Source organism: Chanodichthys erythropterus, chromosome 22 (assembly GCF_024489055.1).
Source record: "Chanodichthys erythropterus isolate Z2021 chromosome 22, ASM2448905v1, whole genome shotgun sequence".
Taxonomy (NCBI): domain Eukaryota; kingdom Metazoa; phylum Chordata; class Actinopteri; order Cypriniformes; family Xenocyprididae; genus Chanodichthys; species Chanodichthys erythropterus.
Genome location: NC_090242.1, coordinates 25,088,935 through 25,106,662, shown reverse-complemented (window position 1 = coordinate 25,106,662; position 17,728 = coordinate 25,088,935). Strand labels below are relative to the sequence as shown.

The 17,728-nt window shown below is 37.6% G+C and overlaps 1 protein-coding gene across 1 annotated transcript; it reads left to right on the top strand.

Annotated features, from left to right (window-relative positions):
* The first annotated feature begins 10,506 nt into the window (after window positions 1-10,506).
* Window positions 10,507-15,650, top strand: nipal4 (NIPA like domain containing 4). Its single transcript, XM_067376184.1, has 6 exons — window positions 10,507-10,757; window positions 11,554-11,817; window positions 12,083-12,139; window positions 12,220-12,310; window positions 14,298-14,458; window positions 14,540-15,650. The coding sequence occupies exons 1-6, from the start codon at window positions 10,718-10,720 to the stop codon at window positions 15,148-15,150; spliced, it is 1,224 nt and encodes a 407-aa protein (XP_067232285.1). The 5' UTR covers window positions 10,507-10,717; the 3' UTR covers window positions 15,151-15,650.
* The last annotated feature ends 2,078 nt before the right edge of the window (window positions 15,651-17,728 follow it).

The window sequence follows — 17,728 nt, the reverse complement described above, 5'->3', positions numbered from 1 at the left end:
ATGGCCATCAGCCCTTCTGAGATCAGGGGACATCAGGAGACCAATGGAAAGAGTGGGAGAGGATGTGAGAGACACTGCAGCGTACAGCTTACCTGCAACTGAAGTACTGCCAAATAGATTCAGGACACACTTTGGGCTCCAAATGAAATTACATAATGAGGGAGGAAAATTACTTTTCTAACAATAAGATGTAGTTGTTTTTTGTTTTTTTGTTGTATTTTTTTGGTGGTGGTGGGGGGTGGGGGGGGCAATAAGGAGACTATGCGTGAGGTGTTTTTGTATGATGCATCATTTTTGAGAGTTTTCACTCATTATTTTCTTCTGCCTTATGATATATATTTGACACACATCTCGGACTTTAAAGGGTTAGTTCACCCAAAAATGAAAATTCTGTCATTTATTACTCACCCTCATGCTGTTTCACACCCGTAAGACCGTCGTTAATCTTCAGAACACAAATTAAAATATTTTAGATGAAATCCGATGGCTCCATAGGGAGCAATGACACTTCCTCTCTCAAGCTCCATAAAGGTACTAAAAACATATTTAAATCAGTTCATGTGAGTACAGTGGTTCGATATTAATATTATAAAGCGATGAGAATATTTTGAGCGAAAAAAACAAAAGACTTATTTAGTGATGGCCGATTTCAAAACACTGCTTCAGGAAGCATCAGAGCATAATGAATCAGTGTATCGAATCATGATTCAGATCGCGTGCCAAACTGCTGAAATCATGTGACTTTGGCACTTCGAACAGCAGATTCGATACACAGATTCATTTGTGCGCCGATACTTCCTGAAGCAGTGTTTTGAAATCGGCCATCACTAAATAAGTCTTTTGTTTTTTTCGCTCAAAATATTCTCATCGCTTTATAATATTAATATCGAACCACTGTACTCACATGAACTGATTTAAATATGTTTTTAGTACCTTTATGGAGCTTGAGAGAGGAAGTGTCATTGCTCCCTATGGAGGCCTCACTAAGCCATCGGATTTCATCTAAAATATCTTAATTTGTGTTCCGAAGATTAACAAAGGTCTTACGGGTGTGGAACGGCATGAGGGTGAGTCATTAATGACTGATTTTTCATTTTTGGGTGAACTAACCCTTTAAGAGGAACATTTTTACCTAAAATATTCTTTAACCATAGTTACACATAGTCACACATGTAATTTCTGTGCCACTTGCATCACTAAGAAGAATTGCAAAATAATGACCTCTGTCTGCCATTGGTTAGACAAACAGATCTCACTTTATTCAGGTGGGTTAGGATGCACACTGTATACTGCTTACTAAATAGTTGCATATTAATCTGGGAAAGGAAAAAGTATATTAAAGCTGTAGTTCATCCAAAAAAGAAAATTCTGTCATCATTTACTCACCCTTGTGTCCTTGCAGACCTGTATGACACTCTATTTCTTCATAAAAGAAGATATTTTGAAAAAAAATTCTCTTTCCCCCCCCCCCCCCATTTTCTCAATGTTTTGGTCTCCATTATGGACTAAATTTGAAACATTCTTTAAAATGTTATTTTATGTTCTACAAAAGAAAAAAGCCATACAGGTTTGGAACAACATGAGGTTGAGTGATGACACAATTTTCATTTTTGGATAAACTATCACTTTAACATTGAAAAAAGTATACACTTTACTTTCGAGTCAAAAATTATGAATGAAATGAGTGTTTGTTTGAGGTCGTCCCATGAAAAACTAGGAAGTGTGCTACATCAGTGTGTCAGCTTCATTGCACAGTCTACAAATGTCTTCCTTTCCAACCGGTTTGATTGGCAAGCCTCTCTAGGGAAGGTGAGTTCTTCCATATGTGCGGAGAGGCTGATTACCAGTCCTGTCATTGTTAGTGCTCTATCTCACAGTCTCATCCTTCACTTATGAACACTTTGGATCAATCACCGCTTCCCTATCCAAGCTGCTCGATAGAGTCTGGGAGTTAAAGACGTCAAGAGAAAGAAAATGGGGTGTGTAGACTACGCATGCGGCTCGACTTTTTTTTTTGTTATTGTTCTGCCACTTCTCTTCTGTCTTCCTTTCCGGGTTTATGTGACATTTTTCTGTTGAAGTAGCTGATGTTATCATTCCCACACTCAACGGCTTATGAGGTCAGCTTACACGGATGTGAGAGAATCAACAGATTCAAGGGCAGCATGAGCACCCAGAAGAACGTCTACTTAGAAACCCTAAAACTTCTGTTTGTAATAATATCATCATTGTAATAACAATTGAAATATCGTCAACGATTCCATGAAAAGCATTTTATGGAAATCTGCCAAATAGCTGACACAGGGACAACAACATGAATTGCTCGTGCTGTGAGATTAATAGCCTGACTCTAACAGTCCATTTGAGAAGAACAAAGCACGCTGGCAACAGCTTGTTTGCTTGTTGCTATTGTCGTTTTATGCTCCAATAAAATGAACACACTTCTGGATATATAGACATGAAAGAAATTATGTCATTAGCAAATGATGATACTCAAGCCTTTGAGGTGCCACATCAGGCCTTGCGTTTCTCTACCAGACTGGACGCACTGATTAAAGCACAGAACAGGATGCGAGATGGATGAGATGAACTCTCATGGACCTGATTATCATGTACTATGAACGGGCACAGGTAAAACTGAATGTCAATAATCTAAGCACAAGATCTTCATTCAGCCATTTAGGAGAACTTTCTCCAAGGCTCGGTGGTGAGCTTTTCTCTGTTTGTATCCTTCCTCGATACTTTGCCAGTGGACTTTCAGCAGTCCTTACATTGTCTGTCCTTTTTATTGTCGATTCCATTTGTACAAAGTAGAGAGAATCAACCATAACGACATGGAACATTTGTGCTGACAAAACGGTGCTTTGTGGCCTTTGTTTTCCATTCTATGAGTTATTTGGTTCGTTTATTATATTTTGAATTATTTCTGGTCTTGTATTTAAAGTGAAATTATGTATTTTAGATGTTTTTTGTTTGTTTCACACTTCTAGTTTTATATAGGGCTGTCAATCGATTAAACATTTTAATCGAATGAATCATGATATGTTGATTAATCGAATTAATCGCATACTGTGTGTTTTCATGTTTGCTGAGAAATAAAAATAATTTTTAATTAATTAATTGTTTACAAATACAACATTATTGTGGCATGGCAACATTAACTAGAATAACATTAACAAAAAGTGATTTATATATTGTCAACTAGTCAGTTTATTGTTTCTTTCCATATCATTGAACATATGCACTCAGTCCATAAATCATTATGCGATTTTTTTTTTTTTCATCACACTCGCGAAACACAGAAGTTTGCTGTTACTTGCTATTTATCATTGTTCATTTTATTATTACTTATTTTAATCACACTAAATCAACTTATTATATTGACAGCCCTAATACAAAAATCTCCTCTTTTTCACATTCACCTCACAAAATACATTTTAAAAACAGCAGCAAGATGTAACAGCAAGAACCAACATGTTGATGAGGAGTATTCGGAAATAAACTTTTCTTACTGAATGCTTTTTGTATTCTTTCTATTTTTTTGCTTTTTATATGTGGGTCTATATTTTCTCTTTTTTCTTAAAGGGTTAGTTCACCCAAAAATGAAATTTCTGTCATTATTTACTCACCCTCACGTTGTTCCAAACCCGTTAGACCTTCGCTCATTTTCAGAACACAAATTAAGATATTGTTTGATGAAATCCATTTTTTTTTTTTTATCTCCCATAGAAAGCAATGAAATGACCACATTCAAGGTCCAAAAAAGTAGTAAAGACATCAGTAAAATAGTCAACGTGACTACAGTGGTTAAGCCTTGTTATGAAGTGAAAATACTTTTTGTGCGCAAAAACAAAACCAAAATAACAAATTTATTCAATTTCCTCTCTACCCATTGCAGAGCTTCCGTGTTCTACGTCAGAATAGGGCTGCACGATTGATCGAAAAAAAGGTCATGATCTCGATTCATACATAAATGCGACCTTTTTTTTCTAAATGACGTCGATTCACTTGCATACAAAAAGTATTCTCGTTGCTTCATAAAATTAGGGTTAAACCAGTGTAAGCACGTTGACTATTTTAACAATGTCTTTAGTACCTTTCTGGACCTTAAAAATGGTGGTTAAATTGCTGTCTATGGGGGATAAAAAAAACTCTCGTATTTCATTAAAAATATCTTAATTTGTGCTCTGAAGATGAACGAAGGTCTTATGGGTGTGGGATGACATGAGGGTGAGCAATAAATGACAGAATTTTCATTTTTGGCTGAACTAACTAGTTAATGTTTGTAGATTCTGGTATCATTCAGTCTTAAAACACATGCAGAGTCAAGTCATCTACCTCGTATATCTTTCTGCTCAACGTCATCAGATGAATTCATGTTCACGACTGAGCTGCACTGATACAGAACATCTTGTTTGAGCTCTGCTGGCTCTCAGAGTGCTGTATTGATCTCAATAAATGCCACATTTGTTCTCTTCCTTCTGTTTCCCCCATAGGCCTGGCCTTTCACTCACTCACTTCCAGCTCATGTTCAAGACCGAGAAAGTGCCAAAGGCTTTTGTGCATTTGCAAAGTGTTCAGAAATGCAGAATATCTGAACTCGGCTAATTGTGTGCCTACAGGTATGCATTCGTCTCTGAGAGCTGAAGCTGAGAATTTTTGTATGGTTACTGAGGTGCCTAAATTTAAAACCCAGCTTGAGTTGCAGTTCTGTTTGGTGAGGTTAAAGGGTTAGTTCACCCAAAAATGTAAATTCTCTCATCAATTACTCACCCTCTTGTCATTCTTCTTGTTCATCTTCAGAACACAAATGAAGATCTTTTTAATGAAAATCTGATAGCTTTCTGTTCCTCCATAGACTACTATGCAACTGAAACTTTGATGCTTCATAAAGTTCATAAAGAGATTGTAAAACTAACCTGTTCATTAAAACTGTCATTTGGACTTCAATTGCAGTCTTTGGAACAACATGAGGGTGAGAAATTGATGACAGAGTTTTCATTTTGGGGTGAACTAACCCTTTAATCCAGCTATAAATACATGACAATTGACATATGAAACTTGGATATGTCTGCTTGGATTTAGATTTGAAAACAACCATTTGCTATTTGCTCAAAATCTACAATGCAGATATGAAGTAGTTAGTAGACTTATTTCTGGAAAAACTTGTTCTGCACATATTAATTCACATCCTGCTCTCAATCACTCAATCATGTCCTCCTCTCAAAGTTTCTTAAATGCATCAGAATAGAAAAAAAAAAAAAATCCAAAATGATCTTTACTACAATCCACAGGCACTTACATTGACAGAATTGCATAACACAATCATAAGCAGAGACCATGTGTCTGTGCAGGAGTGAACTTTAATCATGCTATACATTATTTGCATGTATTTACCAAGGAGGTGCATAATGAATGGTCAAGGTTTTTTGGCTGGTTAGCATGACACAGTTAGCCCCTGCTGGTAGATGCTGTAACTACACCATTCTGGGGTCAAGAGCCACAAGTAGTGTAATGTTTTTTTAAAGTGAAATGTCCTGAAATGGTAAGTGTAACCAGTCACATTTATACCACTTGTGTTGCAGGATGAATTCAGTATGCCCAAGATTTCCATGCATTTCCTTTTAATTAATCACATGAGAAATGTTTAAATTGTAAATACCATTTATGTTTGGAACATGCTTGTCATTGTCAAAAAATATGAATATATTTGCTGAAAAATCAAATTTGTCAACAAAAAACTAAAATAAAATGTATTTTGTCAAAAGACAAAAAGCTTGCGAATGGTGAAAGCTTCATGGCAGAAACAATTTGGTTAGTTTCTACTGAACACATACTGCTGCAGTGAATCACTGTTTGCTAAAAAAAGAAAGAAAGAAAGAAATCCTGAGAGATCAGCCCAAAATGTTTGATCTCTTTTGAAATAATTGTAAAAATAACTACTTTTGATTTGCTGTTCCATCCTTCAAGAGTCATATTCTTTTCCTCTTCCTCCTTTCAAATAAATAAATAAATATTACTATTTGTTTTATTTTTAAATCTTATATTAAGTAAATTAAATATATTTATAATAAAAATATATAAATTATTTTATATTACCATTCTACAGAGATAAAAAAAAAAAGCCTGCCAGATATTATTCAAATTCAGTTATCATATATTAAAAATAGTTTTTAATACTGGATTGCAAAATGCAATATTATACTTGTTTGGTTTTATAAGATTGGATATTTTTACGAAAAAATGATTTCTTGATTTAGTAAGGAATAATTGACTCAGGGTCGTTGAATTCTAAGAAAATGATGCACACCCGAGGTGGTAATTATTTATTTATTACAATGCACACCTCGGGTGTGCATCATTTTCTAAGAATTCATCGGCCCGGAGTCAATTATTCCGCTTATACTACGGCTACCACACCTCAAGACACTGTTCATTATATTTCAAGACATTTGTCAGGTTATTGTCCTTAAAACACTCTTGTGTGTGGGACTAATTTCTTATGCATCTCATCCCAGGCCTCCATTGCTGATTCCAAAACGTCATTTCAGAATTAGTAATGAAGGCTTGAGCCTTGATAGCAGAATAATACACTTTGACTCGTGTTGCATTTTGGGAAGGCGTCGCCATATTAGAAGGATACGCTATCCGTTGCCATGGTTACTTTGACAGTGAGACGGTCAGACCGAGAGAAATAGCGTGATATTTGTTTGCAATACGCCGCAGTTTCTTGGAAAGAAATGGATAATGACGAAGTGAAAGGAAAGCGGCTCTATCGGGAGAGACTAAATAACACCGCCAATCATCTTGTAATGAATGTCATTTCAGTTCTACTTTCTGAGTATGAATTATCATATGCAGTAAAAGACAACAATACTCAAGTACTGTAAAAGGTTACTAACTCAACTGACTGACTTCTCTTCTGTATGATTTCAGTCTCTTCAGACCTTACAGTACATGATTTATGAGCTTCTACACTGCTTCCTCCTAACTGAACTCCTTTCCACAAACTGATCAAAGAAATAAAAACAGTATAAATAGAAATGGTTACACTTTACAATAAGACCATTTTTTTCTTTGATACAAAGCTAAGAGATGGTTACAACTACACAGCCCAGCCTAAAATAGCTTTCATATTGAGAGAGATTTGTATTCATCAGGGAGCCGCTTTCAAAAAAATGTGGGGTATTGAAATCGTGTTTGAATGCGCGCTCGCGTTTACTTTCACTTTCAGCGATCGCGTGTACTCTGTTAATATGGAGCGGCGGCGATCGTTGTCCAACTGAATTAAATGTTTTTTATTTAAATACAAAGCAAAACGACAGTGGATGCATAATGTAAACGTAGCAGTGGCATTCTTTCCTAATCATCCTAACACTCTGTCATGGCAATGTCACAGACTACTTTTCACCTCGACGAGAAATCTCGTCATATTTTAGTCTCGTCACACCCCTAGTATTTACTCTATTTTGCAACGAGACATATTTCTAACGAAAACCATAGCAGAGCTACAACACACGAATGCAGCTGTGGATTTTAACAAATCGTGAGAGTCAGTCATTCAATGATTCATTCACAGCCACATGCTTCGTTAATGAATGAATGACTCGATGACTCACTCATAAAAACACTTGCTGCCACCTACTGGCGGTTTTAGTTTAATATTTAAAAGTATCACTTCGTTTACCATCATTGCATATTTCTCTATTGCATTTTTTTTTCTTTAAAACATTATTTATTTCATAAAGTTTTTCATAAAAGTAAAAATACGCACTGGAAAATCTATTTAGGGACAAATATTCTTAATGGAAAATGTGTGACTGCAGTCTAAGTGGAAGAGGGGTACTCTAAAACGTTTGAGAACCACTGCCTTAGAATGTTGGTCAACCAATCAGATTCGAGATTTCCTTTTAAATCACTTGAGATACTGTATCATGGTTTGAATGCCATTATTAAATGTCTTTATTACAAAGGTCACAACACCAAAGGCAGAGCTGTTTTAAGCCAGACTGATGCCTCACTCAGAACTTCATCCTTCTGTAAGCAAAAACTCATTTTTTCCCCCTCAGTTCTCCTAAAACAGTTGCCATGCCAACCCTTGCAATTCCATGCCTTAACTTGGGAAAGAGCCTCAGTGTTACCAACTTCTGTCCGTAAGCTGTTTATCACATCATTTATTTCTCCCGCTCACATATTCAAACAAACAGATTTCCTTTCAATCATTTGAGCTATAGATGAAAATAAAAACATGAACGCTAACATCAAAGTGTCCAGCATCAGCGTGTTTATAATGATCAATCACAGATGCATTGCATTTAAAGATAAAAGACTTGATTATCTAACTCGAGCTGCTTGCAATTCATAAGAACAAAGACAAGAGGGGTTTATGCATAATAAAGTCAGTCACCTATACAGACATCAGACCTCCAATGGATGACAAGCACACTGAGATCTGATATCTTTGACAATCATAACGACCATAATTCGGCTAGTGCCCTTGTCATTAATGATGTTAATTCATGTTGATTGACATTGCCATCTGACCTGCTAATAATAACCTCATCCAGTGCTGTTCTGTTATTGAAATGATGTTTACTATACCTATCTGTCCTATAAATGAGTAGATGTCATCGGTGCATCTGTCTGTGTGGCTGTATGAATTGTTTTTCAGAGCTTGTGTGGGAGGCTGCAAGCAAGAGTAGTGTGCTTCGTTTTGAATGATCATGGTAATTAGTGCAACACACACACTGAACAAAAGCCATCTTGAAAATAGAACATGCACAGATAAATTAAAACAGTGTATTGCTATGAGTGACATGTTTTTCCATTCTCTATCTCTGTTTCAGTTGACATTTTATCTTTTCCTGCATGAGCATGGATAGATGGAAAAGGTATGGGACAACACTGTACATCACAGGACTTTGTTGTTTGTTAAAGAAACAGAGAAATAAAATGGCAGGTTTATATAGGCTCAGGCATCTATCATTTGGGATATTGATTTGACAGAATGTAAACAATGAAACTGAACTATGTCGGCCCTTTTAACTCAAACACATAAACAGATTTAGCCCCCGTCTGAATTCTAATGAATTTAAAATGTCTTCCAGCACCTCTTTTATCCATATAATCACACTAAACATTCTGTTTAGATGGAGCACCAGAGCAAAACAAAAATCCTATTCCACCCTGTCTGACCATCAAAAAGAAAATCTCTCAACAACAAGCCAACTTTATCACCTGGTTCGACTTCAGATGTTTTCTCTCTGACAGTAGTTGAATAGCAATGTTGAAGCTGTGTTTTCTGTCCTTTAGTCTGCAGCGACATCAACTGGCCAATTACAGAATTGACCTGTAATTTGTCCTTTTTGTCCCTCTCTCCTTTTTTTCTTTTTTGCATTTTGAAACTGGAAATTTTATTTTATTTCATTATTTCATTTCTTAACAAAAGAACCTTTTAAAAAAACACCTTGTGAAATTCAGTGGAACGTGGTTGGGAGGACCCAGTGCTTTGGGACTTTTGTGTGAGTACACTTGCTCTAGGTTACCAGTCTCCAGGCAGACTGCAACAGCCCCAGGTGCTCTGTTTAAAAAAAATAAATAAAATTAAAAAAAAGATTGACACACCTGAGAACAACAGAATAACTGCTTACAAATCCTGTTCTAACAGGTTACACCAATCGTGTTTCTGAAATGTTAGAGGGACAAAGAGTGTCTAAATTGATTTGCATGCAGTACAACAACCACTGATGACTCTCAAAGTTCTCCTTTCTCATAAGAGAATCAAGCATATTATGATCCTTCTCTAAACAGAATGGAGAACATAGTTACAAAACAACAAACAACATATCAAATAACACTGAGAGAGATTAAAGTTTAATGAGTTTAGGCCCACGCAGTGATCAAAATAAGGCTGCTAAACCGTCTCTTTTAATATACAAACAACACTTCAGTGAACATAAGAATGTCTTTCTTCTTCATCTCTGCTCAAACCCGTTATAAGCCAAACAGGTTCTTCAGCTTTCAGGGAGAAACTTCTTATGTCAGCCTAACACCATCACCACAGCAGTATCAGGTGTCTGCTGCTCTGAGATTACTGTACAAACAAGCAAATAACATGTATTTTATAGGATATATTATAATATAGGATAAGTATATATAGTTGAATTCTGGTTACAATAACATTGAGATGAAAGGTTAAATAAATAAACAAATGAATGATTGAATGAATGAACTGAAGGCATACTCTCAATTTAGTACAATGATAGGCCTAGTTCATATTGTAAAAGTTAGGCGACTCTTGACAAAACATCATGTCTTCCCCCATATCGATATTAATGTCATGTTTAAATAGGAAGTTTTACGTGTGTTCGAGTTCCGCTTATTGTATTATAAGGAAGGTTATTACTGTGTATTGACAACGGCTCACGCGTTGTTACGTGTGTCTCAGTCAACAAGGCGCTGCTGCTCGGGCGTGGCAGTACCTGCTTTGCTCGTGGCAGTGTTTGCGTGCGCGCGCATCTCAGGTATCGTATCTTCCTCCGCTGCGCGGATAGCATCGATGCAGAAATTTTATTCTGGCATATTCAAATGAACCGAGTCGAAATCCAAAAGAAAGATGTTTATCTCATAGTTTATTCCGATACAAAATAATGTTTTTATTTTTAAATGGATTTATTTCGTTAAGTTTAAACCCGTCGTTTACATAGTGAGTGATACAATGAAAGACATACACCTGCCGTCCGATTCATGTATCAATGGTAAGAGAGTTTGTTGTTTGTTTAGTAACTATTGTCAGTAATATAACTTAAATTGAAAGTTATTTTGTTCATGAATTTGTGTGATAGCCTATTGTTAGAGCTCTAAGCTGTTTTGGTTCGATACTTGAGGTAAATGCTAGGCCTATTTGTAACTGTTGCACATTATATTGGTTTGGACTCATTAATATGTTAATATGTTCTCTATATAAATGACAACATGCTTATTAACATATGATAACATTTGTATAAAGGGCAAATATGCTTTAATGAATCAGTTAATGACAGATGATTGTTTGTGCCAGGAACTTTCGTTGCATTGTTACCTATAAAACACTACGTAAACACCGTCTTTAAAAAATGTAGATGCTTTAGAAATCAGATAATGAGGATGATTATTATTATCAATATAATTATTATGAAAGTAGTTGTGTATGTTGTACTGTTATTACATTATTAACCTGAATAAAAATCTGATAGAATTCTGTAAACTGTAATTTTTTTGCAACCTACTAAAATTTAAATAGGGTAAATTAAATAAAAATGTATATGCATACATACATTTTAAAATTTTTGAAATTTAAGTGAACAAAATGACAACCTGCGGTGATAAGTTCATTGCCCTTTTTGCCTTGCTGTCAATGACGAAATGCTCTTGTTTGATTTAGCTGTTTCATGTCACTAAAACTATATACTGTATAGTTAGTTAGTATATATTGTGAATAAGCTGTTGTGAAAATGAACTAATCAATTTAGCCTATTGTTGTAACATTCAGTTCCTCTTGCTTCTTTTGATCAGGTTCAGTAATAAGGATCTTCTGTGCCACATCCGCCTCTGTTTGTGTGTTTGACACGGGTGTTAGCAACACGTCTTATAGTGTGGACAACTCCAATAAAAACTCTACAGTCAACACAGCAGTTCCTGCCATTGACAAATGGAGCAACTACAATTTCTGGACAGGCTTGACACTGGCCGTGCTTTCAGCTTTCCTCATAGGTGGAAGTATTATCCTGAAAAAGAAGGCATTGCTGCGTTTGGCCAGTACTGGGGAGACGAGAGCAGGTCAGGACATTTACATCAGTATTTACATAATACAAAGACTTTAAAAGCACCATCAAATTCTGACAAAATAAAGCTTGTTTGATGTTTATACTTCAATGTTCAGACTGTTAGAGTGACCAGTTATGTATATGAAGGTATTTTACTTGACTGAACAGAAATTGCGAAATTGGTGGAAACCGGTTCCTTCTTTGTTTGTGCTTAGCTAATAATTACAGAATTACCAGTTTCGTGATCTTTAAATAAATCTTCTTTAATACCTGTTTAGCTGAGGGAGGTCATGGGTACCTGAAGGACTGGCTGTGGTGGGGAGGGCTTTTGACAAGTAAGTTGCAAAGCAACCGTAAGTTATCTTCCTTTTATGATTTCCGTCAAACTCAGTTAATATCCTGCTTTTTTTTTAAGTGGGTGGAGGTGAAGCAGCAAACTTCACAGCGTACATGTTTGCTCCAGCCACAGTGGTGACCCCTTTAGGAGCTCTCAGTGTTCTTATCAGGTAACAGCACACCTTTATTTACACTCACCAATGGCTTGTTTTACAAGCCTGTGAGTGAGAGGACCAGTGTACTTTTGAAATATATATGACTATAATGGTAAACATCCTGAATTGCAATATGTGTAATTAAATCAAATTTAGAGAGACCCCTAGTAACGCTACAGTATGTTGTGCAGTATTGACATTCCTGTGAATAGAAAGTTCAAAGCAGCAGCTTTAATTGAAATAGAAATCTTGTAAAATAATAATTGTCTTCACTGTCGCTTTTGAAAAAACATTTAAGGGTTAACAGAGTCAGAGGCACAAATGATGTAATTTCTCTGGCAAATGTCATTTTAACAGATACCAGATGTTCAAAGAATTTGTCAGTTGACAATGTCAATAACAAACAGTCAATTCATCATGAGATTATCATTATTATAAACATATGCTATGAATATCTCATGCACTGATCTCCATCTTTACCTACTGAAGTCACAAGATCATAGACCTTGAATGTCTCTCAGTATGAGTGAATTCTGGTAATTAGGCCCCAGCACTGGTGGTGTGAGGACCCTATTGGAATAGCTCAGTTTCTTTTTATTCTTCCCAGAAATTAATCGCATTTTTGAGGACCTAAACATGCTCGAAAACTCATGAAACTTTGCACACACGTCAGAAGTGGTAAAAATTTACATCTGATATGGGTTTCAGAATTAGGTGTGGCAAAATGGCTCAATAGCGCTACCTACAAAATTTCAATGAAGTGCCCCTCACGCTACGTTTCACGTACAAGTACGAAATTCGGTAGACACATGTAACAGCTCAATACCTACAAAAAAGTCTCTTGGAGCAAAATCTGAAAACCAGTTTTTGCCATTTCCAGACATTGTACTTTAACAAACTCCTCCTAGAGCTTTAATCAGATCAACATCATATTTGGTCAGTGTAATCTAAAGGCCTTTTTGATTTTAAATTGCAAAGATCTAGAGTTTTCGCTGAAGGGCTTGTCCGTGGCGGCCTGACAAAATCTGATGTTTCGCCATGAAAGTGGAAGCTGTTGTAACTCAGGCATACAATGTCCGATCTGCCCCAAATGTCACGTGTGATAAGAGTCCTGGCCTGAAGACATCTATATGCCAATATTCAGTTAGTCATAGCGCCACCTGCTGGCAACAGGAAATGGCATGCTTTACACTTTAAATCACTCCCAGGCATTTTTTATGCCATGAAATACCAAACATGCTTGAAACACATTAAATCATGCAACACATGGATAAGCGCTAATGTATGCGATTAACGCCGCGAAACAGGAAGTTGTTGTAACTCAGGCATACAATGTCCGATCTGCTCCAAACTTAAAGGGATAGTTCACCCAAAAAATGAAAATTTGATGTTTATCTGCTTACCCCAGCGCATCCAAGATGTAGGTGACTTTTTAACTCCAACCGTCGCCGTCTGTCAGTCAAATAATGGGAGTGAATGGGAACTTGGACCAATAAGAGTCGAAAAACCTTTCATAGACAAATCCAAATTAAACCCTGTGGCTCGTGACGGAACATTGATGTCCTAAGACACAAAACGATCGGTTTGTGCGAGAAACCGAACAGTATTTATATCATTTTTTACCTCTAAAAAAACACTATGTCCAACTGCGTTCAGCACTCGCTTAGTGAGGTCTGATCACGCTCTGACAACGGCAGTGATGTCTCGTGCTTATACTTCAATGAGTGCTAGACATCACTTCCGTTGTCAGAGCGTGATCAGACCTGTTGGCAGTAGGAAATGTGGCACATCAAAATGACTTTGCTATTTTTCTCCTATTTTTACCCATTTAAATGCATATCACCCACTGTTCTCTGTTTTCCTAAGGCCACCTTGTGGTGGTAGCCCCATGTGCAAGGGCCCTTTCAATGCTGTTTGTAGCTTTAGTGGCCTTTTCTTTCTGGTGTTTTCATTGGAACTAAATGGAAAGGTATTAATGTTAATGTTTATTTACTCTCTTCAGTGCAGTGCTGTCCTCCCACTTGTTTGGAGAAACAATGAATCTGCTAGGAAAACTTGGCTGCATGCTCAGTATACTGGGGAGCACTATAATGGTTATACATGCACCTGAAGAGGAAGAAGTGACGACTCTTGCAGAAATGACAGTGAAACTGCTGGATCCTGGTTAGTGCTATGATACCTTTAGTTACGAAACCTAAAACACATTGGCATGGATAACAACAGCTTTTTCTGCTTCTCCTGAAGGTTTTCTGGTGTTTGCCAGCATCCTACTTGTTGCCTGTTTGATCCTGATCTTCTACGTCTCTACTCGCTTCGGTCAATCCAACATATTAGTCTACATCAGCATCTGCTCTCTGCTAGGAGCATTTACCGTGTCCTCGGTCAAGGGCCTCGGCATTGCGATCCGCACCATGTTCTCTGACCTTTCGGTGGCCCGTCACCCTCTCACCTGGATTCTTTTGCTGACCTTAATTGGATCCATCGTCATCCAGGTCAACTATCTGAATAAGTCGCTGGACACCTTCAATACGCTCTTGGTGTACCCCATCTACTATGTCTTCTTCACCACTGTGGTCCTGAGCACCTCTGTGATTCTGTTTAAAGAGTGGGGAGCCATGTCAGGAGTGGATGTGGTGGGCACCATCGGGGGCTTCTTGGTGATCGTGGTCGGGGTGAGCATGCTGCACATCTTCAAAGACTTGAATGTATGTTTTGAAGATCTCAGGAGCAATCTCTGTCAGCCGCTAAGTCAGGAGAGCCCGTCGAAGAGGGAGGACAAGCACATCCTCATAGAGCACATAGAAAGCCTGCCGCCCATGAGAGAGGAAGGGCCCAGAGTCTTCATCATCAGCTGAGATTGTTTCAAATATATTTGGAATATGCAGTAATATCTTCACTGTCTTAATCGTTCATTTCCTCTGCTGAAGGCTGTTGTACTGTGACGCAGTAGTTTGAATGGCCTGCTGCTGAGTACAGTGATGACGCAGACGTTTTCTTCGAAAATATTATTTTGCTGTTGTGACTTGAATGAACTCTAAGCAGCCTTGGAAATATTTAAAGATTGAAACAGCATATACAGAACATGAAATTCAAATCTTGCTGCTGAGAATTACCACCTAATTTACAAAATATTTAATCCTATTTTTTTCTTGGATTCAACCGTGTGGGTAATTGTTCCAGAGAAATATCGTGAAATAGATCAAAATATATTTATTTACACAAATATATGAATGTAAAAAAAAAAAAAAAAACATTTCACAGGAAATGTATTGTAGTTTGGCATGAAAAAAAAAAACTATTATTGAATGTTTTGGCTAATTTGATCATGCTTTCTGTCGCTTCTACTATAAATCAGTATCACATTCAGTGCCTGACTTTCTGTATTATATTTATTCATATTTGAAAATGAACATTCTCTGCATTGTGGGTTATTTGAGACTGTGTTTCCAGAGAAGTGTTGCTGTAAATCTGATAGCTCCAAACGTCAAGAGACAAGTCAACAAGACTGTATTTACCTTTTAAATCAATGACCAGAAGAGCACTGGGTCAAATGACTCTGTCAATAGAACTGTAGCCTGACAGTTGCAGTCTCTGTCTCTCAATTAGTATTTGGTTTGAACTGAAAAGATCAAAGTCTTTAAGGACAGCAGTTTTTAAGTTTTATTTTGTTTTTTTAAAAAAAACCTCTACACCAAGTGATCGCTGTGAAATGTGTGATTTAACACTTACAATGGCATTTCTCTAAGAAATCCTAGTCAAATGCATAAAAATGCATTTGCATAATAGAATTTAAAGTGTCTTTTCAAATTAATGAATACTCAGGAAGAAGAATGACAAAGAAAGAATGTCTAAGAATTGTATTTGAAAGTTAAGTATACAGAAATTCATATTATTTTCACTTTGTGCTCCAGTATTCATTCACAGTCAAGGTAGTTGTGCCACAGACAGATTTACTATCTAAAATATCCAAGAGTTAATTGCAAGAAGAACAACAGATCATAGTGCAGAATTGCCTTTCTCAGTTGCACCAGTAGATGGCAAACTCTACACACCAGTCAGTCCTACATTATCCAGACATTCAGGTCTCCAAACTGCCTAAACAACCTATTACACAAGGCTTTACATAGGTGTGTCTGAAATTGCTTAGTGTTGCTATGATACGGTAATACAAAAGCACTTAAAGGGATAATTCACCCAAATGAAAATTCTGTCATCATTTACTCAACCTCAAGTTGTTCCAAACCTGTGTAAATTTCTTTGTTCTGCTGAACACTAAGGAAGATATTTGGAAGAATGTTTGTTTGTAACCAAGCAGGGGTGCGTTTCCCGAAAGTATCGTTGGTGAACCATGGTCGTAAGTCCCATTGAACTCTATTGGTAACGACGGAACTTGCGACCATAGTTCGCTTTGGGAAACGCACCCCAGATCTCATCCCCCAGTATTTTTTTTACCCTACTATGGTAGTCAATGGGGGGGCGAGATCTGCTTGGTTACAAACATTCTTCCAAATATCTTCCTTATTTGTGTACATTCGAACAGAGAAATTTATACAGGTTTGGAACAAATTCCGGATAGTTCACCCAAAAATTAAAATTCTGTCATTTACTTACCCTCAAGATGTTCCAAACCTGTATGAATTTCTTTCATCTGCTGAACACAAAAGAAGACCCATCCATCCATCTTCAACCGCTTATCGGGGTCGGGTCGCAGGGGCAGCAGCTCCATCAGGGGACCCCAAACTTCCCTTTTCCAAGTCACATTAACTAAGCTCTGACTGGGGGATCCCGAGGCGTTCCCAGGCCAGTGTGGAGGTATAATATCTCCACCTAGTCCTGGGTTTTCCCCGTGGCCATCTCCCAGCTGGATGTGCCTGGAAAACCTCCCTAGAGAGGCGCCCAGGGGGCATTCTAACCAGATGCCCAAACCACCTCAACTGGCTCCTTTCGACACAAAGAAGCCGCAGCTCTACTCTGAGTTCCTTAATTGGCCTCAGATTTAGAGGTGCTAATCCACATCCCAGCTGCTTCACACTCAGCTACGAACCGATCCAGTGAGTATTGAAAGTCACGGACCGATGATGCCATCAGGGCCACATCATCTGCAAAAAGCAGCGATGAGAATCCCATACCACCGAACCACAACCCACTATGACTATGCCCCGATATCCTGTCCATAAATATCACAAACAGGATTGGTGACAAAGCACAGCCCTGGCGGAGGCCAACCCAGCTGGAACGAGTCCGACTTACCGCAGAGAACCTGGACACAGTTCTCGCTTTGGGATAGCCCTGAGAAGGGACCCCCTCACCCCATAATCCCGCAGCACCTCCCACAGTATCTCCCATGGGAACCCGGTCACACATCTTCTCCAGATCCACAAAGCACATGTAGACCAGATGTGCATACTCCCAGGCCACCTCCAGGATCCTTGT